This window comes from Martes martes (genome assembly GCF_963455335.1).
Source record: "Martes martes genome assembly, chromosome: 12".
Taxonomy (NCBI): Eukaryota; Metazoa; Chordata; class Mammalia; order Carnivora; family Mustelidae; genus Martes; species Martes martes.
In genome coordinates, this window is record NC_137900.1 from 48,908,331 (window position 1) to 48,932,999 (window position 24,669).

General features: G+C 43.8%; 2 protein-coding genes across 2 annotated transcripts; both read left to right on the forward strand.

Annotated features, from left to right (window-relative positions):
* Window positions 1-14,005: 14,005 nt before the first annotated feature.
* LOC308353360 (interferon alpha-1/2-like) lies at window positions 14,006-14,665 on the forward strand (the record flags this gene model as incomplete). Its single annotated transcript, XM_080820204.1, has 1 exon — window positions 14,006-14,665. Exon 1 carries the CDS (start codon window positions 14,102-14,104, stop codon window positions 14,663-14,665), a length of 564 nt encoding a protein of 187 aa, XP_080676330.1. The 5' UTR covers window positions 14,006-14,101.
* Window positions 14,666-19,966: 5,301 nt separating this feature from the next.
* Window positions 19,967-20,554, forward strand: LOC308353361 (interferon alpha-1/2-like; the record flags this gene model as incomplete). Its single annotated transcript, XM_080820205.1, has 1 exon — window positions 19,967-20,554. The coding sequence occupies exon 1, from the start codon at window positions 19,991-19,993 to the stop codon at window positions 20,552-20,554; it is 564 nt and encodes a 187-aa protein (XP_080676331.1). The 5' UTR covers window positions 19,967-19,990.
* Between the last annotated feature and the right edge of the window lie 4,115 nt (window positions 20,555-24,669).

A 24,669-nucleotide genomic window follows, 5' to 3' on the forward strand; every position in this document is an offset into this window, starting at 1 on the left:
CACCCCTTTCAACATGGAAACCATTCCTTCTGACAAATAACATCACACATTCCGGAGTTCTGCTGTGTCAGAGACTCTCACTTTTGCTGTCGCGAATACAAGAACACAGTCAATTGTCAAGTGTTTTCAGAACATGTCAACTCTACAAGCAGTAGTCACTTACAGATGACCTTGATCATGTCTATTTATCTATTTAAATATTTATTTATGTAAATATTGATAAGATTCAGTTTTCATATAACATGATGTGCACCTTTACATAGCAGAATATAATAAAATATATTTTTAATATATAATCAGTTTATCATTTTTTTTATGGAACTTTAAGTACAAAAGGGTTTTCAAAGAGGCACACCAGGTCTGATTGTGTAACTCCATTGGAAATTGAACAGCAGAATGTATTTACCATCATACTGCATTAACATTGGAAATGACAACTGACTTTCTCTAAGACAACTTGCATGTTGACCTTAGCTTACAGGACATAATAAATACAGATCTTGATGTCTATATCTGTGGTTGTAGGGATATATAAATGTGGTTGCCATAGGGATGGGATGTAAAATCAATCCTCCTACTTAGTGTTCTAATGAAGAAGGAAATGAAGTGACTTCTCCCACCTGCTGCTAGAACGGAGAGGTTGAAGCACAAAGGAAGTGCACACAGAAATCTGTGGACCCCTCCACAGGTCACTGGCAGAATGGAGGCACGTATGTCCAGTTTTGGGGCAGGTGAGCTAGCATTTAACAAGAAACACCATGGTTGAGATCCACATCTAGCAGGCAAAGCCAGAAACAGAGGTGATTATGCAGGAAGATGGTGTCATGTGAGAAACAGACATAAACTTGATTCTGAGGCTCTTCAACCATTGAAGGGAGGGGAGAGAAGAGCCACAAAGGAGATGGTGGACTCTTGGCCATACAGCACAGGGATAAGAGAGGATACTGGTCACTGTCTTTAAGGAAGTAAATGTGCTTTGAAGACCATCACCAGATTCCTGGAAGATGTGGATAGAAACTGCTTGTGCTGTCAGAAGCACAGATGCCTTTGCTGACCTTCCTGAGAGTCGGTTTGGTGGAATGCATAAGCAGAGACCACCCTGGCGCGGGTGGGAGCATTAATAAGAGAAGTCAGTGCGTCTGACTTGGAGAAGAATATTGTATGGGATCTGGGAATAATGGGGTTCATTATTCAAGGCGTAGTTTGCCCTTTTATGTCATTTCTTTTTCCCTGAGTGATTTCCTGGATTTGATGTTCTGCAAATCATGTTAATATGTTTAATCTTATATTTATTTTGCATCATGACTGAACTACTGATGGTGATTTCTCCTGTCTTGGTTCTTATTATCTTGCATATCAGCGAGCGGCTCGGCTTTAAGAATTCACTTGGCAGGAATGGATAACTCATTCAATCCTTCATCAAATTATCTATGACTATGGATAAGATCATGTTTCCTGGAATTATTTGGCATCATTAGTTAGGTTCCTTAACCCCTCCTTGTGACCTGTTTATTAAAGTGGCGTAATTCCCCATTGCTTTTTCTAGAGAGTTTGATATGGTAAGAATTCTCTGTTGCTCGCTGCTAGTATTTCCTCATGTTCGGAATACCACAATGTTTGGTGGATATCCACATCACAAGATTCTCATGCACATAAGGACTGGCAGACTCTCTTCAAAAATGAGGGTGGGAAGCTGGGCTAGGTATTCCCTTTCCTCATATTTACAGCAATGAGAAATCATTGGTCAAATCAGCTGAAAATACACGAATCATGGAAATCCATGGAGCAATAGTGAGTTGTGTGTAATTCAGGAGTAAAAACAGATTCAACAATTATGACAAAATAGCGTGAATATTCACTGAACTCATGCACTGAAAGGCACCTAGCAGTGCATCTTCCATAGGGAATGGCATCAATATGGTAGCAGTCGTCTTATCTTAATTCTGACAGCTATATAGGATAATATTGTTTGTGTCCTCCTACAAAATTCGTGGGAACAGTGTGTCCTACACCTCAGTACCTGACTTGCAAAGGAGGCAGCCTCCCAAACTGGACTTCTGTTGTCAATTCTAGAAAAGGCTGACCCATTCATCCTCATTGCCAAGAAGGGTTTTTATTTTTCACCAGTGGCTTCTGTGAACATCTGAGAGTTGAGAATAAATATCTAGTTGGAAGTGCAGAAGAACATGCTATTTCCTTAACCTTCTGGCACCCACCCTGCCCTCTACTTACCCCCAACCCTCATTCCAGAACACATTTCCCTGTCCTAACAGTTACCTTCCTCGCCAAGGCAGAAGTCCCCACAGCACCCTTGGCATTCACTCTCTCGACCTCTCAGCCTGTTCACACAACAGCTTTCTGTTCTGCTGTCATCTCAGCTTGAAGATTTTCCTAGGAGCAGCAGAAGAAAGCAAATAGAAAGCAAAAATGCAATGAAATCTCTACGTTTTGCAGAACCACCTGCTAGAGAGGCTTTGCTCGATTTCCATCCAATGTGATGGCATAGCAGCTGTGGCTGAAAGGAAACAGAAAGCAGGATCAGGTTGAAGGGTGGCCTAGGGAAGCTCCCTGTAGGAGACCGCCCCCTGGTGGCCAAATGTGACAAGGGTGGTGACCAAAATGGGACCTCTACTGAGAATGTCCCTTCCAGCTACATAAAGCCTACTTGTGGACATCCAGAGATTCTAATGCTGTCATAAACCCGTTCCCTTACTCTGTCTATAACAAAGCGTGAGTCTTGTCCTGAAAATCCCTATAGCCATAGTCCGTTTCAATCCCAATGTTCTTGATTATTAAATACTGGAAAGTGTTGGAGAACCAAGCAGCAAAGGCCAAATGCAGGGGCGAGGGGAGTGAGCACCCCTGTCAACATTTTTTTTAAGATTTTATTTCTTTCTTTGAGAGAGGCAGAGAGGCAGAGCATGAGAGGGGGGAAGGTCAGATGGAGCAGCACACTCCCCACTGAGCAGGTAGCCTAATGTAGGACTCGATCCTAGGACCATGAGATGATGACCTGAACTCAAGGCAGATGCTTAAAGGACTGAGCCACCCAGGCGCCCCGACCTCCGCCAACTTTCTATCCCTAGGCATTTCTATTCAGCCTGCCAGGGGACGTAGAGGAGGCAGGGTTCAGGGTTGGGTGCCCAGGGACAGGCTGGGAGACATCACCCTGCACTATTGGCCACAAGCAGCCAAGGTTTGGCAGCGTCAGAAGCCAGAGTGTGAACTTGCCCTCCCTCCACCCTCCCTGTCAGCTGATTGCTGTGCTGTGGAGCTCAAGGCCCCCAGAAATCCAGTCCCACACAGAAACACGCTAATTCCAGGGACCCTGAGCAAAGAATCCTGGAGCTCAACTGTGCCTGTGTTGGAGCACTCCCTAAGTTCTCGTTACACCAGGAGTAGGACATTCCTTTGCTCAGAAAACCACAGCTGGCGTCTGGAAACATGAAAGTGTTGAAAGTCAGCAGCAGTGTGGGAACCTGGAAGGAGAACGGAAATGGGAAAGTGTCCACTGGTTTAGTAACTTACCCTCAGGAGGTGGAACAGTAGGACACTAGGGCAGCATCGAGTCAACTGTCTCTCTGTGTCCTTCTTGAGACTGAGAAGATTCAAGGGGACGCTGGGAACACAGAGTTCTTCTAGGTGGATGTGGCCCATGGTAGTGTCCCCACCACGGGTGACCCTGACAGGACAGCAGCCTGCAATGTGTTGGAAGGAGGAGGGTCAGTCTAGTGCCAGCTGCAAACATCTATCCCATTGGCAGAAAAATCTAATGTCTCATGAGTATTTATTTTATTCTTTTAATATTTTAAATTAACATAATGTATTACTAGCCCCAGGGGTACAGGTCTGTGAATCCCCAGGTTTACACACTTCACAGCACTCATCACAGCACATACCATCCCCAATGTCCATACCCTCACTGCTGTCTCCCTAAACCCCTCTCCCCCGGCAACCTTCAGTTTGTTTTGTGAGATTAAGAGACTCTTTATGGTTTGTCTCCCTCCCGATCCCATCTTGTTTCATTTATTCTTTTCCTATCTCCAAACCCCCCACCTTGCTTCTCAACTTCCTCAAATCAGGGAGATTATATGATAATTGTCTTTTTCTGATTGACTTCTTTCATTAAGCATAACCCCTCTAGTTCCATCCCTGTCATTACAAATGGCAAGATTTCATTTCTTTTGATGGCTGCATAGTATTCCATTGTATATATATATATATACCACATCTTCTTTATTCATTCACCTGTTGATGGACATCTAGGTTCTTTCCATAGTTTGGCTCTTGTGGACACTGCTGCTGTAAACATTCGGGTGCACGTGCCCCTTCGGATCACTACATTTGTATCTTTAGGGTAAATACCCAGGAGTCCAATTGCTGGGTCGTAGGGCAGCTCTATTTTCAACTTTTTGAGGAACCTCCATGCTGTTTTCCAGTTTGGTTGCAGAAGCTTGCATTCCCACCAACAGTGTAGGAGGGTTCCCCTCTCTCTGCATCCTCGTCCCCATCTGTCATTTCCTGACTTGTTAATTTTAGCCATTCTGACTGGTGTGAGGTCGTATCTCATTGTGGTTTTCATTTGTATTTCCCTGATGCCGAGTGATGTGGAGCACTTTTTCATGAGTCTGTTGGCCCTCTGGATGTCTTCTTTGTGGAAATGCCTGTTCATGTCCTTTGCCCATTTCTTGATTCAATTACCTGTTCTTTGGGTGTTGAGTTTGATACTTTCTTTATAGATTTTGGATACTAGCCCTTTATCTGATATGTCGTTTGCAAATATCTTCTCCCATTCTGTCAGTTGTCTTTTGGTTTTGTTAGCTGTTTTCTTTGCTGTTGCTGAAGCTTTTGATCTTGATGAAGTCCCAACAGTTCATTTTTGCCCTTGCTGCCCTTGCCTCTGGTGATGTTCCTAGGAAGTAGTTGCTGCAGCTAAGGTCAAGGAGGTTGCTGCCTGTGTCCTCCTCAAGGATTTTGATGGATTCCTTTCTCACATTGAGGTCCTTCATCCATTTTGGTCTATTTTCGTGTGTGGTGTAAGGAAATGGTCCAGTTTCATTTCTCTGCATGTGGCTGTCCAATTTTCTCAACACCATTTGTTGAAGAGGCTGTCTTTTTTCCATTGGACATTCCTTCCTGCTTTGTCGAAGATTAGTTGACTATAAAGTTGAGCGTCTGTTTCTGGGCTCTCTATTTTGTTCCACTGATCTATGTGTCTGTTTTTGGGCCAGTACCCTACACTCTTGATGATGACAGCTTTGTAATAGAGCTTGAGGTCTGGAATTGTGATGCCACCAACTTTGGCTTTCTTTTTCAGTATTTCTCTGGCTATTCGAGGTCTCTTCTGGTTCCATATAAATTGGAGGATTCTTTGTTCCATTTCTGAAAAAAATGGATGGGCTTTTGATAGGGATTGCATTAAATGTGTAGATTGCTTTAGGTAGCGTAGACATTTTCACAATATTTGTTCTTCCAACCCATGAGCGTGGAACGTTTTTCCATTTCTTTGTGTCTTCCTCCATTTCTTTCATGAGTACTTTATAGTTTTCTGAGTGTGAATTCTTCGCCTCTTTGGTTAGGTTTCTTCCTAGGTATCTTATGGTTTTGGGTGCAGTTGTAAATGGAATTGATTCCTTAATTTCTCTTTCTTCTGTCTTCTTTTGGTGTAAAGAAATGCAACTGTTTTCTGTGCATTGATTTTATATCCTCACGCTTTACTGAATTCCTATACAAATTCTAGCAGATTTGGAGTGGTGTCTTTTGGGTTTTCCACATATAGTATCATATCATCTGCAAAGAGTGATAGTTTGACTTCTTCTTTGCCAATTTGGGTGCCTTTAATTTCTTTTTGTTGTCTGATTGCTGAGGATAGGGCTTCCAGTACTATGTTCAATAGCAGTGGTGATAGTGGACATCCCTGCTGTGTTCCCTGACCTTAGTGGAAAAACTCTCAGTTTTTCTCCACTGAGAATGATGTTTGCAGTGGGTTTTTCATGGTTGGCTTTGATGATATTGTGGTATGTACCCTCTATCCCTACACTTTGAAGAGTTTTGAACAGGAAAGCGTGCTGTACTTTGTCAAATGCTTTTTCAGCATCTATTGAGAGTATCATATGGTTCTTGTTCTTTCTTTTATTAATGTATTGTATCACATTGATTGATTTGCAGATGTTGAACCAACTTTGCAGCCCAGGAATAAATCCCACTTGGTCGTGGTCAATCATCCTTTTAATGTACTGTTGGATCCTTTCGGCTAGTATTTCGGTGAGAATTTTTGCATCTGTGTTCATCGAGGATATTGGTCTGTAATTCTCTTTTCTGATGGGAACCTTGTCTGGCTTTGGGATCAAGGGAATGGTGGCTTCATAAAATGAGTTTGGAAGTTTTCCCTCCATTTCTATTTTTTGGAGCAGTTTCAGGAGAATAGGAATTCATTTTTCTTTAAATGTTTGGTAGAATTCCCGTGGTAAGCCACCTGGCCCTGGGCTCTTGTTTGTTTGGAGATTTTTTGATGACTGCTTCAATCTCCTTACTGGTTATGGGTCTGCTGAGGTTTTCTCTTTCTTCCTGGTTCAGTTGTGGTAGTTTATACGTCTCTAGAAATGCATCCATTTCTTCCAGATTGTCAAATTTGCTGGTGTATAGTTGCTCATAATATGTTCTTATAATTGTTTGTATTTCTTTCGTGTTGGTTGTGATCTCTCCTTTTTCATTCATGATTTTATTTATTTGGGTCCTTTTTGCTTTCTTTTTGATATGTCTGGCCCAGGGGTTTATCAATCTTATTCTTTCTTTCAAAGAACCAGTTCCTGGTTTCGTTGATTTGTTCCATTGTTTTTTTGGTTTCTATTTCATTGATTTCTGCTCTGATGTTTATTATTTCTCTTCTCCTGCTGGGCTTAGGCTTCCCTTGTTGTTCTTTCTCCAGCTCCTTTACGTGTAGGGTTAGGTTGGGTATATGAGACCTTTCTTGTTTCTTGAGAAAGGCTTGTATCACTATATATTTTCCTCTCAGGACTGCCTTTGCTGTGTCCCCCCAGATTTTGAACCGTTGCGTTTTCATTATCATTTGTTTCCATGAACTTTTTCAATTCTTCTTTAATTTCCTGGCTGACCCATTCATTCTTTAGAAGGATGCTCTTTAGTCTCCAGGTATTTGGGTTCTTTCCAAATTTTGTCTTGTCATGGAGTTCTAGCTTCAGAGCATTGTGGTGTGAACGTATGCAGGGAATGATCCCAATCTTTTGATACCGGTTGAGACCTGATTTATGACCCAGGATGTGATCTATTCTGGAGAATGTTCCAGGTGCACTGGAGAAGAATGTGTTTTCTGTTGCTTTCGGATGGAATGTTCTGAATATATCTGTTATGTCCCTCTCGTCCAGTGTGTCACTCAAGGCCTTCATTTCCTTGTTGATCTTTTGCTTGGATGATCTGTCCATTTCAGAGAGGGGAGTGTTAAGTCCCATATTATTATTGTATTCTTGTCACTGTGTTTCTTTGATTTTGTTATTAATTGATTTATATAATTGGCTGCTCCCATGTTAGGGGCATAGATACTTACAATTATTAGATCTTCTTGTTGGACAGACCCTTTGAGTATGATATAGTGTCCTTCCTCAACTCTTACTAGAGTCTTTGTCTTGAAATCTAATTGATCTGATATAAGGATTGCCACCCCAGCTTTCTTTTGATGTCCATTAGCATGGTAAATTGTTTTCCACCCCCTCACTTTAAATCTAGACGTGTCTTTGGGTCTAAAATGAGTTTCTTGTAGACAGCATATTGATGGGTTTTGTTTTTTTATCTATTCAGATACCCTGTATCTTTTGCTTGGGGCATTTAGCCCATTTACATTCAGGGTAACTATTGAGAGATATGAATTTAGTGCCACTGTCTTGCCTGTAAGATGACTCTTACTGTATATTGTCTCTGTTCCTTTCTGGTCTACTACATTTGGCCTCTCTCTTTGCTTAGAGCACCCCTTTCAATATTTCCTGTAGAGCTGGTTTGGTGTTTACAAATTTTTTTCGTTTTTGTTTGTCCTGGAAGTTTTTTTTAATCTCTCCTTCTATTTTCAATGATAGCCTAGCTGGATATAGTATTCCTTGCTGCATGTTTTTCTCGTTGAGTGCTCTGAATATATCACACCAGTTCTTTCTGGCCTGCCAGGTCTCTGTGGATAAGTCTGTTGCCAAACTAATATTTTTACCATTGTATGTTGCAGTCTTCCTGTCCCTTGCATGCTTTCAGGAATTTCTCTTTGTCACTAAGACTTGTAAATTTTACTATTAGGTGATGGGGTGTGGACCTATTCTTATTGATTTTGAGGGAAGTTCTTTGTGCCTCCCTGATTTGTTGCTTGTTCCCTTTGCCATATTAAGGAAATTATTTACAATAATTCTCTCCAATATACCTTCTGCTTCCCTCTCTCTTTCTTCTCCTTCTGGAGTCCCAATTATTCTAATGTTGTTTTGTCTTATGGTGTCACTTATCTCTCAAATTCTGCACTCATGGTCCAGTCGTTGTTTGTCTCTCTTTTGCTCAGTTTCTTCTATATCAGTCATTCTCTCTTCTGCCTCATTTATCCTACCAGTAAGAACCTCTATTTTTGATTGTACCTCATAAATAGCTTTTTTGATTTCAACTTGGTTAGATTTTAGTTCTTTTATTTCCCCAGAAAGGGCTTTTATTTCTGCAGACAGGGTTTCTCTAATATCTTTCATGCCTTTTTTGAACCCAGCTGGGACCTTGACAATCGTCATTCTGAACACTAGATCTGACATATTACCGATGTCTGTATTGATTAGGTCCCTAGCGTTCAGTACTGCCTCTTGTTTGTTTGTTTTTTGTTTTGATTTGTTTTTTGCAGTGCATTTTTCCACCTTGGCTTTTATCCAGTTAAGAATATATGAAGGAGTGAATAAAATACTGAAAGGGTGGCAAGGACCCCAGGAAAATGTGCTCTAACCAAATCAGAAGAGACCCCAAATCATGGGGGGAAGAAATGGGGTAAAAAGAGTTCAGAGAAAAAAAGTTAAATAAATAAAAAATAAAAAATATATATATACATATATTTTAGATTGGTGACTAGAAGGGAGTCACCCACTTAATTTTGGGAGTATTTTAGTCTCTCTAAAGACACTAGCTCCCCAAATTTTAAAGAATGAATAGAATACACACACACACACACACACACACACACACACACACACAATGAGATTAAAAACGATGAAGGGATGGGACATTACTCTAAAGATAAACGATTTTAAAAAAAGTTTTCTAAAAAAGGAATTGATAAGATATGTGGAGAGAATTTGCTCAAGCTGGAGACTAGAACAAAGACCTGTGCTAGATTTAGGGTATATTTTGACCTATTGGAAGAAGTTTTATCCCAAAATTTTTTAAAAGAAAAATCCCTATGTGTATACAAACAATAAAGATAGACACAATGAAGGATAAAATATGAGTATAATACTGAAGGTTTAAAAAAGTTTTTTTAGATGAAAGATATTATTAAGAGAAACTAGTTTAAAAAGTTAAAAGACAAAAGAGTAAAGGTTAAAAAAATTTAGCTTAAGAAAAAAATAAAATTAAAAAAATTAATTAACTTTACAAGACTAAAGAATCATGGGGAGAAAGCCATGAATTCCATGCTTTGCTTGCTCCTCCTCTGGAATTCCGCTGTTCTTCTTGATAAGTGAACTTGGTCTTCGCTGAATTTCTTGCTGATCTTCTGAGGGAGGGGCCTGTTGTAGTGATTCTCAAGTGTTCTCAAGTGTCTTTGCCTGAGGCGGAATTGCACCGCCCTTACCAGGGGCCGGGCTAATTAATCCGTTCGGGTTCAAATTCAGAGCTTTTGTTCCCTGAATGCTTTTGATAGAGTTCTGGAGGATGGCATGAAAATTGTGGCCTCCCAATCTCTGGCCCTTAGGAGCCCAGAGCTCGGGGCCCCACTCCTCAGTGCACTCTTGGAGAAAAGTGCTCAATCACTCCCATTTCCCTGGCCTCTGTCCACACTCTGAGCTCCCCCAGCCTGAGACCATGCATCTCTGCCACCCAGCCCCACCTGGAGTCTCCAAACCCAGCAGATCCCTGCGCTCTTCCGGGGGGTCTCCCAGGATCTTGTGGGGTCCCTGCTCACAGAGCAGGGGTCTGTCTATGCCACAGATCACAGCTTAAGGTAACTCCTAATTGAGGGCTCATTCCTCAGCTCAGTCTCTGTAACCGGCTTCCCTGCTCTAATACCTGGGAGCTCTGCAATGATCAAACACCCCCAACAGTTCTGTGTCCCCACAGGACAGGAGACCACGCTATCCCCACGTGGGCTTCTCCCCCGCTTACCCTCTGGACCGATGTCCCTCAGCGGAACAGACTTTTAAAGTTCTGATTTTGTGCTCCATTGCTCCGCTGCTGGTGGGGAGCAAGATCACCCCCCCGTGGTCTATCTCCCCATCGCTTTGGATTCACTTCTTTGTAGGTCCCACCTTTCAGACAGTGGTGTATTTTCTGTTTCTAGAATTGCTATTCTTCTTCTCTTCGATCTTCTGTTAGAATGTAGGTGTTTGGAATGGTTTGATAAATTATCTAGTTGATGTCCTGCTACCTGATGTCAACTCAGCCCGCTACTTCTCCACCATCGTGACTCCTCCCCACTCTCATGAGTATTTAAAAGGGATCCTGCCAACTTGTCTTTGGAACTTCAAGTCAGTCATGCATTTGACTCCTTCCACACTTGCTGTTGCCATACAAAACCACAGACAACAAGCCTTTGGCATCTACAGTGTGATCTAGAATCCTTGATCCCTCAACCTTTCCACCTGACTGACTTCATGCCATGGCCTCTCCTGGTTCTTGAATCCTTTGGCCATTTCTAACCTTCTATCTTTTAACAGCTGCTTCCAGACCAGCCATTATCTCACAAGTCCTTCATAATCCACCTTGGATATTGGTTCGATCTGAATAATTCTCCCTCCAGGTTTCTGTTTCTCTTCAAACAGCTGCAGAAATAAGCAGAATCCAAATGGGGTTACTGAGAAGATAGACATAATGGTTTCCAGGATCTCAGAAGGGTTAGACTGCAATCAGCTTTAGTGTTATCGTCTGAAAAGATTCTCATCATTATTCTAATCCAGGTGCAGAGCAGAATCATGTAGGATCCTTCAGTTCCCCTCGTCTTCAGATTGGATTTCTCAGGCAACCTTTTCTGGGCCTGAGTGGACTTATCAGGTAGGTGGAGCTCTCAGGCAGGGTGAGGATCCTGTCTCCTTCCAGAGAAGCTGAGCAGCTGGAGTCCTGGTCGCCAGTGTCTTGTGAGCTGGTTGGTGTGACTCTTCTCATCTCTCCTCAGAGCGAGTACATGTGGATTGAATGAAAGGGAAATGAGGTGGCTCCTCTTGTCGAGCTGAGGGCCTCACGGAGACCCAAGAGTTGGTCTTGTGGGATCCTCCGGCCGAGGCAGCCACATTCCTCACTTGCAATAACTCAGGACAGCCTTCATTTCTCCCATCTGCCGGAGCTGCTCATCCCCAGTGTTGCTGCATCAAATTTGGCTGACGTACACTCTGCCATTTTTTCAGTAGACATGCTACTCTTTCACTTTGGTCACGTTCGGACATAACAGTTGTCTTCCCCCTCCCCCCCACACAGCTGCCATGTTTTGCTTTTGAGGAGAGTTGACATGAGAAACAGAGAAACTGATGTCTTAAAAATGAAAGAGAAACCCGGGGCAGCCCCTTGGCCCTCCTCTTCCTTCCCTCTGTGTGATCCTCACGATGACATAGAACATGATCAGGACCAGCAAGTCAGAGTATGTCCAGTAAAACATGGGGAAATATTAAGTTATTCGATTCTCTTTGTTGTTGTTACTTAAGTTGAAAATGCAACACCATGAATAAGGAAAGGCAACAAGGAAGTGTGTCCCTAACACCATAGCCTGAGACTCACCCGCCTGCATTCTGTGCACCAGACAGAAGAATAGATGAAGCTGCCTACTGGAAACACACAGTCTGAATGAGCTAGTGAAAGTCACCAGTTTCTGTGCTGGATGTGTCTCCTGAGAGACCCAGTCAGTGAATTCCCTGTGCTCTGCTCAGAAATTTTGGATGTAACAAGTGTTCCCTAGTTTCAGAAAAATTTGAACCATGGGGGATCCTGGGTGGCTCACCTGGTTGAGGATCTGGCTCTTACTCTAACTTCAGATCTTGATGTCAGACTGAGTTCAAGCCCCATGTTGGGCTTACTTTTTTAAAACTGTGGGTGGAGCTTACTTTAAAACAATGAGAAAAAAAAAGAAAATTCGGGGCTGTGATGGCACAATAAATGTATTCCCTTATTCAAGGTGAAAGGATTATGATCAGTCTTTCCTCTACTTGGAGAAAACAAACATTCACCCTCAGCATCTGGGAGCTGTTGACACCTTTGATACCTGGTCAGGAGAGGAGGAGATCAGCACTGAGAGGGTCCCGGATACAAACACTCCAGGGGCAAGGGCAAGGGCAAGGGCAAGGCAAGGATCTAGGGGCAGTAAGTGCTTTCCTAACTAGGAAAACCAGCCCTGCACAGTACGGGAATCTAGAGTCCTCAGGACATGGTGAGCCTGTCCTCAGGAGTGAGCCCGGGAGAGCCTGGGTGGAGGACACTCTGTCACTCCAGAGGAAAGAGGTTAGTAGATGTGATAACTACCTTGTCAGTGAGGTGCTGCTGGGAAAATCCAGTCTAGTGGAATTAGAACCTTGAGACCTCCTCATCCCAGACAAGAACCTGGCTTCCTGCTGGGGGCATTTGCAATGCCTTGGAGCGCTCTAAGAAAATCGTGCTATTTATTGTCCTTCACCGGGTTTTCTTGGGTATTACATAAGGAACAAGGGCAAAGAATTCTTGGAGGACACAAACTGTCCTCAAGATCAGTGCGACAAATCTAGGAATAACAGGAATCCCTCAGGATTGGAGGAATTTCCCTCCATCATATCCTGGGTCTCAGAGTCTTACCTGGACAAGTGATCTTTCTTACTGGTGAGCTGCCAGTGGTGTCTTGTGGCCATTACTGATGTTTGAGGCCTGTTGTGATGTAGTCTTTGGAAATGAAAACACAAATACATTACATTTTATGTTTTAGCTCTACAAAACTCATTCAACACCTCAGTAACTACCTCGTGTTAAACAGAAAAAATATTTTGACAATACCTTCCAGTGTGTAGTAGCAGGTAAAGTTAAAGATGATGTTGTCGTGGTGCCTGGGTAGCTCAATCAGTTCGGCGGCTGCTTTCAGCTCAGGTCATGATCCCAGGGTGCTGGGATGGAGCCTCAGCATCAGGCTCCCTGCTCGTTGGGAGCCTGCTTCTCCTTCACTGTCTGTCTGGTGCCCTGTCTACTTGTAGTCTCTCTGTATCTATCTCTCTGTCAAATAAATAAATAAAAACCTTAAAAAATGATTTTGTCATTTGAGGTAACATTCAAATTCCATACACTGAAAACCCGTGTTAAGTAAATAATTCCATTTTTCACTTGCATTTAGCAATCTGGATTGATTGGAAATGTTCAGGTACACCGAAATCATTATGTCCTTTTACCAATTGATAATTTGCATATGGACTCCATATACTACACTGTATACATGTAAAGAAATTATAAGTCACGCATCAAATTTACTTATATACATAAGCATCCATTGCTTTAAAATATAACTATTAGCTTAACATTTTTAGTCATTCTGGACCCTGAATTGGATAAACGTTACACTTTTTTTTTTATCTTAAGACACAGACAAATATACAATATATAACGATATATCCTGTGTCTCCCTGCTATTAAGTTTTCTTGGAAGTTGCAATTAAAAAAACATCCAAAAAGATTCTGGAGGCAAGGATAATACTTAAAGAAAACAATACATGTTTGAGAAATCCATGCTCCAAACCCAAGTGGAAAGTGTAGAAAGGAAAGCAAAAAGAGAAGTAGAAAGTAAGGGAAATGTTCAGAAATTGAAAACTCCTATGTCCCCTACTTAAGCCTCACTCACAAGAGAAGATGTTCAGAGAAGCTAGAGCCACGGGTCCCAGACGTGCCCACCCCAGCCAGGCCAACAGCACCTGCAGGATCCCTAATGGCCCTACCCTGCTCCTTCTTGGTGGCCCTGGTGGTGCTCAGCTGCCACTCCCTCAGCTCTCTGGGATGTGACCTGCCTCAGGACCACGGCCTGCTGCACTGGAGGGCCTTGATACTTCTGCGACAAATGAAGAGACTGTCTGCTAGCTCCTGTGACAAGTACACAAACGACTTTGGCTTCCCCCAGGAGGTGTTTGATGGCAAGCAGCTGCAGAAGGCTCAAGCCCTCTCTGTCGTCCATGTGACGAACCAGAAGACTTTCCACCTCTTCTGCACAGAGGCCTCACCTACTCCCTGGAATGCGACCCTCCTGGGGGAATTATGCTCGGGACTTTCTGAGCAGCTGGGCCACCTGGAAGCCTGTCCCCTGCAGGAGGGGGAGGTGGGAGAGACACCCCTCGTGAATGGGGACTCCATTGTGAGGAACTACTTCCAGAGAATCTCCCTCTATCTGCAAGAGAAGCAATACAGCCCTTGTGCCTGGGAGATGGTCCGAGCAGAGATCATGAAACCCTTGTATGCATCAACAACCTTGCATAAGAGATTAAGGAGCAAAAACTGACACCCCTTTCAACATGGAAATGATTGTCTCTGAAGAATAATATCACACTCCCATGTGTCTGTAGTGTCCAAGACTCTCATTTCTCCTGTCATCATGACATGAACTGAATGAGTTTGTCACATGTTCTCAGGAGTATTAAGAAATATCAAGTCAACGCTACAAACACCTGTCGCTTTCAGATGACCATGCTGATCTGCCTATTTAACTATTTATTTATTTCACTATTTGTAAGATTTAAGTTATTTTTCACTGTATTATATTAGTTGTACCTTCCCTTTGTGGTTAAGAGAATTATATATGCCTTACGTTTATTAAATTCTTTATTTTCTGTTCATTAAATGTTTCTATAGAAAACTTCTTGCCTTTGTTTCTTATTGAAGCAGGAAAGAAGTCTGATTACAACCTGATGAAAGAACAGATTGTACAACTCACTCAGTCGTTATTTCATTTTCACATTAGAAGTAATCGCATGGACTTCCTGGAAGTCACTTTGCATGCTGTCGTCACGGGAAAGGCAGACTTCATAAGTCCAATGCTGTGTGTGTATCTTGGATTTTGTAGAAAAACTAACCTCAGAACTATACCCGTAGTGAAGTAATATCAGTTATGTTAAAGGGAAGAGTGTGAAGGAGGGAAAATATGAATTCTGTAATTAGAAAAGGAAGCAGACATGTCAGGAAGTAGAATGAAAAGCACCAGATACATTCTATATCACAATGGTAGACACCCAAGTGTGAATATTCTTTAGAGAATGGATCGTTTAGGGGCACCCGAGTGGCTCAGTTGTTTAAGTGTCTGCCTTTGGCTCAGGTCATGATGTCGGGGTCCTGGAATCAAGCCCTGTGTCGAGCTCCGTGTTCAGCTGGGATCTGTTTCTCCCTCTCACACTCCCCCTGGTTGTGCTCGCGCTCTCTCTGTGTCATATGAATAAATAAAATCTTTAAACAAAACAAATCAAAACAAACAAAACGGATCCTTGGTGCTGCCATTTACAAGCCATTCCATTCACGTAAAGCCCAGGGAGGGAAGCGCTTGCCTGGGAGGAGAGCATAGAATGAGAAATGGTGCCTCAAACCTCCCCTGGTTAAGGGAGGAAAGAGCCACACTGCAAACAAAGGTCGAATGTGCCTAAGGCAGTAGCATAGGAGCGAATATTTCAAAGTCTATTTCAAAGCTGAGAAAGTCTTCAAGGAATGACATCATTGCAAAGGGTGCATGGAAAGGGTCCACAAATCTGGGAAGTAGAAGGGTTATGACCACGGGGACCAGCTGTTTTGACTGAATTACTCACCAGAAACCATAGTGGCGGCGGAGGAAAGGGGAGGAACAGAACAGAAGCTGGTGACTATAGATAGAATATAGATCTGGGAGATTTACCTTCTTTGGGCTAATTAAAGTTCCATGAAAAAATGAAAAAATAATTGAAATGGGTGACGGCTTCTAATGTCTTCTAATCCATGTAAAGCATATTTAAAGAAAAGCAAACAAAAATGAAAAGGCATGAAAAGTATATGGGAACATTCTGCAAACGAAAAGTACCCTGTTCTATTGAAGACTCATGAATAGAAAGAGCTGAAGAAGAACTGGGCGCCAGGGCACCCCCCACTGTTCCCCCAGTCCACCAGAAGCCCTCAGGTGCAGCGCCCAGCCCATCTGCGGGGCTCCTACTGGTTCCCCGTGGCAGCATCTCAGCTCTGGGCTTTGAGCTGCCTCTTGGCCCCAGGCAGCTTCACAGGGGGGCCTGCTGCTTCTGACACAGAGGAGGAGCATCAGTCCCTTCTCCTGAACAGGGACAGCTCTTCTGGGACAAGGTGCATGGCTTCCAGTTCCAGGAGGGCCATGCCAAGTCTGTCCTCCACGAGATGCCTCAGCTGACCTTCACCCTCTTCCTCACAGGGCGCCGCCATTTGCTGCCTGAACCCGTCCCTGCTGGGGCAGCCAGAACCCTGGACACCTGTGTGGTATCTGCGACGGGAGTGGGGAGTCTCCCCTGGGTTTGAGAGCCCTGCCCTGGCCTTGAAGACGTGCTTCCAGCAAATCCATCTCCATCTGAGAGAGAAGAAACAGAGTGACTGCCTGGGAAGGAGTCTGAGTCAAAATCAGGCGACCCGTCTCTTCCTATTCAAATGAAGACATAAGGAAAGGGAAATGATAAAAAAGAAAAAAGCAGGAAAGGGACCTGGAAATGATATTCTTGACCTACAACACTAAGTCACATACCCATGAGTTCTATCTTTCTAAGGACTCCTCTTTCTGCTTCAGCCATACAATGTGTTGAATTAAGTTACTCAGCATTGTGGGTAAAATGTGTCTGTGACAGGACTGTCTCAAAGGGCCTCCGTCCGCAGGACAGAGCTAGCCTGAAGTCGTTCACGTGTTCACGTATTGCAGGATCCTCTGGTTTCTGGATCAACACTGAACCAGTTGGAACATTTTTCCTGACCTCACAGCTGCAGCAACAAGAACAAAACCAACAAGCCCCAAATGCAAGAAGACGGAAAACAACAATTCTTCTTAGATCCACTCACAGCTGAGGTCCCAGGGCCAGACTCAGTGCTGGTACCAGGAGAAAAAGTAGCACTCAGACAGTCACACTCGCCAGGAACAGGCATTGGTAGGAACTTGAACTATTACGGAAGCTTGGTTCGAGGCTCTGTGTGCTTCCACTGGACACTTACAACGTCCAGGCCTCCCTAGTTGGTGGAGCCCACAGGTTTGTGAGTTGGACCTTTGGATTCTCCGCTAGGCTCCCCCTGTGAAGAGCAGAGGGAAATCTGCTGGCTTTGCCAGCAGAGGGAGGGGGAAAGCTATCACTCTAGAATCGTCTGAGTCTAACTCTTCAGACGGTAGATGCCAAGGGGCTCTGTGACCAGGAGCCTGAGGGAGGGAAGGCAGGAAGAGGGTACAGCAGACTTCCCACTGGAGATGCAGGGGTGAGTCTGGACTCTCCAACAATGCACGACCTGGAGACATGAAATTGCCATGTCTCTTGCATATTTGGAAATCGAGGCACGGTACTGAAAGTCCTTCTGTCTGATGTGAGTGTGGAATGAGAAGATGCCCTAAAGCTTCAGAGAACCTTTAACTTTTAAGGCTGAGAAGGAGAAGGGGAGCCTGTCAGGGGCACAGAGTTTAGGCAGCCAGTGCAGGTGGGACGAGACCAGGGAAGAATGATCTCCAGGAAGTGTGGAAGAAGAGAACTTTCAGAATTTCCCAAGAGGAACCTCAGGCAGGAATTTATCACATGGGCTACAGGACTGTGCCCTGCATCTGGATTCTGCTTCCACCTCGTTGTTTGATCGCGAAAACCTCACTTGAACACTTAGCAGCTCAGTTTCCCCAGATGTAAAGTGGGGTGGAAATATTCCTAGAGCTGTTGTGATAATGAAGTAGCACATTTCAAAGCATCTAGTATCTTCCACTGAGTGAGAGTTTAACAGATGGGGACGATATTCTTATGTTTTCCCTAAAAAGTGATCTTCTCTTAGCCTTTTCCGTATAACTGACTGCAAAGGGCTGATCATCCAAAATATCGTTGTGAAAAAAAATAAATTAAAATACCCGTTCGGAACAGGTGGCCTATCCATTGAATGCAATTAGTTACACAATAATGTAATATGTATACATATACACTGTACCTATGTCCGCATACTCGATATGTTCTGGTACAGCACATTTCCCCTTCCTCCAAGCCCTCCGAGATCCCATCCTTTCACTCTCCAATCACAGTGTTTCCCTCTCCCCCAGTGTAGAAACCTCCTGTGAGCTCCCCCTCCTCCCTCCCTCCTCAGGAGCCTCTCCTGCCCATTCACACAGCTGCTCCCTTTTCCCTTGTGGTTTCTGTCTGGCCCTTTTACTTCCAATTACAAAGCCACAAAGAAGAACAAAAGTTGTTTGAAATTTCCAGGTTTTTTCCAAACTCTCCTAGCAGAAGCCTTGTTGTTTTCTTTTCTCCTGGTGACCACTGTTGACCTGAGGGAATGTCCCCACTGCAGTGATGTCACAGTGGCAGGAGCAGAGGGGAGATAGGAGCAGGAGGCTGCTGTTCTGTGGCCCGTCACAGTCTTTACAGGGGAGGCTGCCAGCGAGGGGCAAGGTGGGCTAGACAGAGACCAGGTGTGCACACGGGTTTGTGTTGTACGTAGAAATCTGTCCCCTGGTGGGAGATTTTCCTCCAGAGCAAGCAAAAAAACACAAACAAACACAAACAAAAACTTTCCTGGAATGAAGAGACTCTGCTAGTATTATAAGCCATGAACTTCAACAAAAATACCCTTTTTTAAAAAAGAGCATAAAAGTTCCTAGTAAAAGGGAGCAGAAGGTCCAGAGTTTTTCCCCCATCCTTCCTGCTCTGGAGCTGCAAGGTCTCTCCCACATTTCAGCATCCCCCCACCAGAGGGAACACTTGTTCCAATTGCTTCCAACAATGTAACAAGGAGTTCTAAGGTTTGGAACAAGGCTTCAACATGCCATGGGCTGTCTTGCAGAAGTTGCTGGTGTTTGAGCCTTATTTTGATGTGGGCTTTGGAAATCAAATACAAATAGATTCTACATAATCATTTAATTCTTCAAAATATATTCATCGAATCAGGAATTCTATCTGGTACTAAATAGAAATAATATATGAGAATAACTTGATGAGTATCTAGCACCAAGTGAGGTTAAAAATCATTTACTCATTGAGGCCATACTAAAATACAGTACACTAAAAACAAACATCCAATAAATAATGGAAAAAGTCATTGGCTGTTAGCAATTTGGAATGATTCTTAGTATCTAGGGACACCGATAGCATTGTCCTTCTAGAAATACTTAATTTGCATTGTACTTTTATATGTCCATTTAAGTAAGAAAAATGTAGAAGTCACTCATCATATTCAGGTATCCAGTAAAGAATAAGTAGCTTTAAAATACAGCTTTCAGTTGAAATTTTTAGTCAATCTTAATTCTGAATTAAACAGAGTAAAATGAACTCTGTCCTTTTCAATCTATAAAGCAGAGCTATAAATACATAACAATATAGACTCTAGATCGGTGTTACCATGTTTTGTTGGAAGGTTCAATTACATAAATATTCGAAAGCCTGTGACAGGAGATGGCAATAGGAAAAAGAAACAGTTGAGAAACCCATGCTCTAAACCCCAGTAGAAAGTGTAGAAAGGAAAGCAAAAGGAGAAGTAGAAAGTAAGGAAACGTTCAGAAATTGAAAATTCCTATGTCCCCTACTTAAGCCTCACGCACAAGAGAAGATGTTCAGAGAAGCTAGGCCAACAGGTCCCAGACGTGCCCACCCCAGCCAGGCCAACAGCATCTGCAGGATCCCTAATGGCCCTACCCTGCTCCTTCTTGGTGGCTCTGGTGGTGCTCAGCTGCCACTCCCTCGGCTCTCTGGGATGTGACCTGCCTCAGGACCACGGCCTGCTGCACTGGAGGGCCTTGATGCTCCTGAGACAAATGAGGAGACTGTCTGCTAGCTCCTGTGACAAGTACACACACGACTTTGGCTTCCCCCAGGAGGTGTTTGATGGCAAGCAGCTGCAGAAGGCTCAAGCCCTCTCTGTCGTCCATGTGACGAACCAGAAGACCTTCCACCTCTTCTGCACAGAGGCCTCACCTACTCCCTGGAATGCGACCCTCCTGGGGGAATTATGCTCGGGACTTTCGGAGCAGCTGGGCCACCTGGAAGCCTGTCCCCTGCAGGAGGCGGGGGTGGGAGAGACGCCCCTCGTGAATGGGGACTCCATCGTGAGGAACTACTTCCAGAGAATCTCCCTCTATCTGCAAGAGAAGCAATACAGCCCTTGTGCCTGGGAGATGGTCCGAGCAGAGATCATGAAACCCTTGTATGCATCAACAGCCTTGCATAAGAGACTAAGGAGCGGGAACTGACACCCCTTTCAACATGGAAAGGATTCCTTCTGACAAATAACATCACACATTCCGGAGTTCTGCCGTGTCAGAGACTCTCACTTCTGCTGTCGCGAATACAAGAACACAGTCAATTTGTCAAGTGTTTTCAGAACATGTCAACTCTACAAGCAGTAGTCACTTACAGATGACCTTGATCATGTCTATTTATCTATTTAAATATTTATTTATGTAAATATTGATAAGATTCAGTTTTCATATAACATGATGTGCACCTTTACATAGCAGAATATAATAAAATATATTTTTAATATATAATCGGTTTATCTTTTTTTATGGAACTTTAAGTACAAAAGGGTTTTCAAAGAGGCACACCAGGTCTGATTGTGTAACTCCGTTGGAAATTGAACAGCAGAATGTATTTACCATCATACTGCATTAACATTGGAAATGACAACTGACTTTCTCTAAGACAACTTGCATGTTGACCTTAGCTTACAGGACATAATAAATACAGATCCTGATGTCTACGTCTTTGGTTGTAGGAATATATAAATATGGTTGCCATAGGAATGGGATCTAAAAACAATCCTCCTACTTAGTGTTCTAATGAAGAAGGAAATGAAGTGACTTCTCCCACCTGCTGCTAGAACGGAGAGGTTGAAGCACAAAGGAAGTGCACACAGAAATCTGTGGACCCCCTGACAGGTCACTGGCAGACTTGGAGGCACGTATGTCCAGTTCCGGGGCAGGTGAGCAAGTATTTGACAAGAAACACCATGGTTGAGGTCCACATCTAGCAGGCAAAGCCAGAAACAGAGGTGATTATGCAGGAAGATGGTGTCATGTGAGAAAGAGACATAAACTTGATTCTGAGGCTCTTCAACCATTGAAGGGAGGGGAGAGAAGAGCCACAAAGGAGACGGTGGACTCTTGGCCATACAGCACAGGGATAGAGAGGATGCTGGTGAGTGTCTTTGAGGAAGTAAATGTGCTTCGAGGACCATCAGCGGATTCCTGGAAGATGTGGATTGAAACTGCCTGCGATGTCAGAAACACAGATGCCTTTGCTGACCTTCCTGAGAGTTGGTTTGGTGGAATGCAGAAGCAGAGACCACCCTGGAGTGAGTGGGAGCATGAATAAGAGAAGTCAGTGCGTCTGACTTGGAGAAGAATATTGCATGGGATCTGGGAATAATGGGGTTCATTATTCTGGGTGTAGTTTGCCATTTTATGTCATTTCTTTTTCCCTGCATGATTTCATGGATTCGATATTCTGCAAATCATGTTAATATGTTTAATCTTATATTTATTTTGCATCATGACTGAACTACTGACGGTGGTTTCTCCTGTCTTGGTTCTTATTACCTTGCATATCAGCGAGCTGCTTGGCTTTAAGAATTCACTTGGCAGGAATGGATAACTCATTCAATCCTTCATCAAATTATCTATTACTACGGATAAGATCATGTTTCCTGGAATTATCGGCTTCATTAGTTAGGTTCCCTAAGTACTCCTTGTGACACTGTTTCCTACAGCGACATTATACGCCATTGCTGTTTCTAGAGAGTTTTATATGGTAAGAATTCTACTATGTTGCTCGCTGCTAGTATTTCCTCATGTTCGGAATACCACAATGTTTGGTGGATATCCACATCACAAGATTCTCATGCACATAAGGACTGACACACTCTCTTCAAAAATGAGGGTGGGAAGCTGGGTCAGGTATTCCCTCTCCTCATATCTACAGCAATGAGAAATCATTGGTCAAATCAGCTGAAAATACATGAATCATGGAAATCCATGGAGCAATAGTGAGTTGTGCGTAATTCAGGAGTAAAAACAGATTTAACAATTATGACAAAATAGCGTGAATATTCACTGAACTCATGCGCTGAAAGGCACCTAGCGTGCATCTTCCATAGGGAACGGCATCAATATGGTAGCAGTCATCTTATTTTAATTCTGACAGCTATATAGGAGAATATTGTTTGCGTCCTCCTACAAAATTCGTGGGAACAGTGTGTCCTACATTTCAGTACCTGACTTGCAAAGGAGGCAGCCTCCCAAACTGGACTTCTGTTGTCAATTCTAGAAAAGGCGGACCCATTCATCCCCATTGCCAAGAAGGGTTTTTATTTATCACCAGTGATGAGATTGTGGCTTCTACGAACATCTGAGAGTCAAGAATAAATACCTAGTTGGAAGTGCAGAAGAACATGCTATTTCCTTAACCTTCTGGCTCCCACCCTGCCCTCTACCCTCCCCCAACCCTCATTCCAGAACACATTCCCCTGCCTAACAGTTACCTTCCTCGCCAAGGCAGAAGTCCCCACAGCACCCTTGGCATTCACTCTCTTGACCTCTCAGCCTGTTCACACAACAGCTTTCCATTCTGCTGTCATCTCAGCTTAAAGGTCTTCCTAAGGAACAGCACAAGAAAGCAAGTAGAAGACAAAAATGCAATGAAATCCCTAGGTTTTACAGAACCACCAGCTAGAGAGGCTTTGCTCCGATATCCATCCAATGTGATGGCATAGCAGCTGTGGCTGAAAGGAAACAGAAAGCAGGATCAGGTTGAAGGGTGGCCTAGGGAAGCGCCTCTCCAGGGAGACCGCCCCCTGGTGGCCACGTAGGACAAGGGTGGTGACCAAAATGGGACCTCTTCCTGAGGATGTCCCTTCCAGTTGCAAAAGCCTACTTGTGGACATCCAGAGATTCTAATGCTGTCATAAACCCATTTCCTTACTCTGTCTATGACAAAGAGTAAGTCTTATCCTGAAATCCCTATCACCACAGTCTGTTTCAACCCCAGTGTTATTCATTATTAAATATTGGAAAGTGTTGGAGAACTAAGCAGCAAAGGCCAAATCAGGGGCAAGGGGAGTGAGCACCCCTGCCAACATTTTGTTTTTTTTTTTAAGATTTTATTTCTTTTTTTGAGAGAGGTAGAGAGGCAGAGCATGAGAGGGGGGAAGGTCAGATGGAGCAGCACACTCCCCACTGAGCAGATAGCCCAATGTAGGACTGGATCCTAGGACCATGAGATATAGGACCTTGAACCTGAGTTCAAGGCAGATGCTTAAAGGACTGAGCCACCCAGGCGCCCCGGCCCCCGCCAACTTTCCATCCCCAGGCATTTCTATTCAGTCTGCCAGGGGACATAGAGGAGGCAGGGCTCAGGGTTGGGTGCCCAGGGACAGGCTGGGAGACATCACCCTGCACTATTGGCCACAAGCAGCCAAGGTTTGGCAGCATCAGAAGCCAGAGTGCGCACTTGCTCTCCCTCCACCCTCCCTGTCCACTGATTGCTGTGCTGTGGAGCTCAAAGCCCGCAGACATCCAGTCCCACATAGAAACACACTAATTCCAGGAACCCTGCCCATATGTCTACAGCCAAAGAATCCCAGAGCTCAACTGTGCCTGTGTTGAAACCCTGCCTAAGTCCTCATTACACCAGGAGTAGGACACTCCTTTGCTCAGAAAACCACAGCTGACGTCTGGAAACATGAAAGTGTTGAAAGTGAGCAGCAGTGTGGAAACCTGGAAGGAGAACAGAAATGGGAAAGTGTTCACTGGACTGGATTAGTGACTTATCCTCAGGAGGTGGAACAGTAGGACACTAGGGAAGCATCGAGTCAACTGTCTCTCTGTGTCCTTCTTGAGACTGAGAAGATTCAAGGGGACGCTGGGAGCACAGAGTTCTTCTAGACATATGTGGCCCATGGTAGTAGCCTCACCACGGGTGACCCTGACAGGACAGCTGCCTGCAATGTGTATGAAAGGAGGAGGGTCACTCTAGTGCCAGCTGACACATGTATCTCATGGCAGAAAAATCTAATGTCTCATGAGTATTTATTTTAATTTTTAATTAACATATAATGTATTAAGCCCCACGGGTACAGGTCTGTGAATCCCCAGGTTTACACACTTCATAGCACTCACCACAGCACATACCTTCCCCCATGCCCATTAGCCCACCTCCATCTCCCTACCCCGTCTCCCCGGCAATCCTCAGTTTGTTTTGTGAGATTAAGAGCCGCTTTATGTTTTGTCTCTCTCCCGATCCCATCTTGTTTCATTTATTCTTTTCCTACCCCCAAACCACCCACCTTGCCTCTCAACTTCCTCAAATC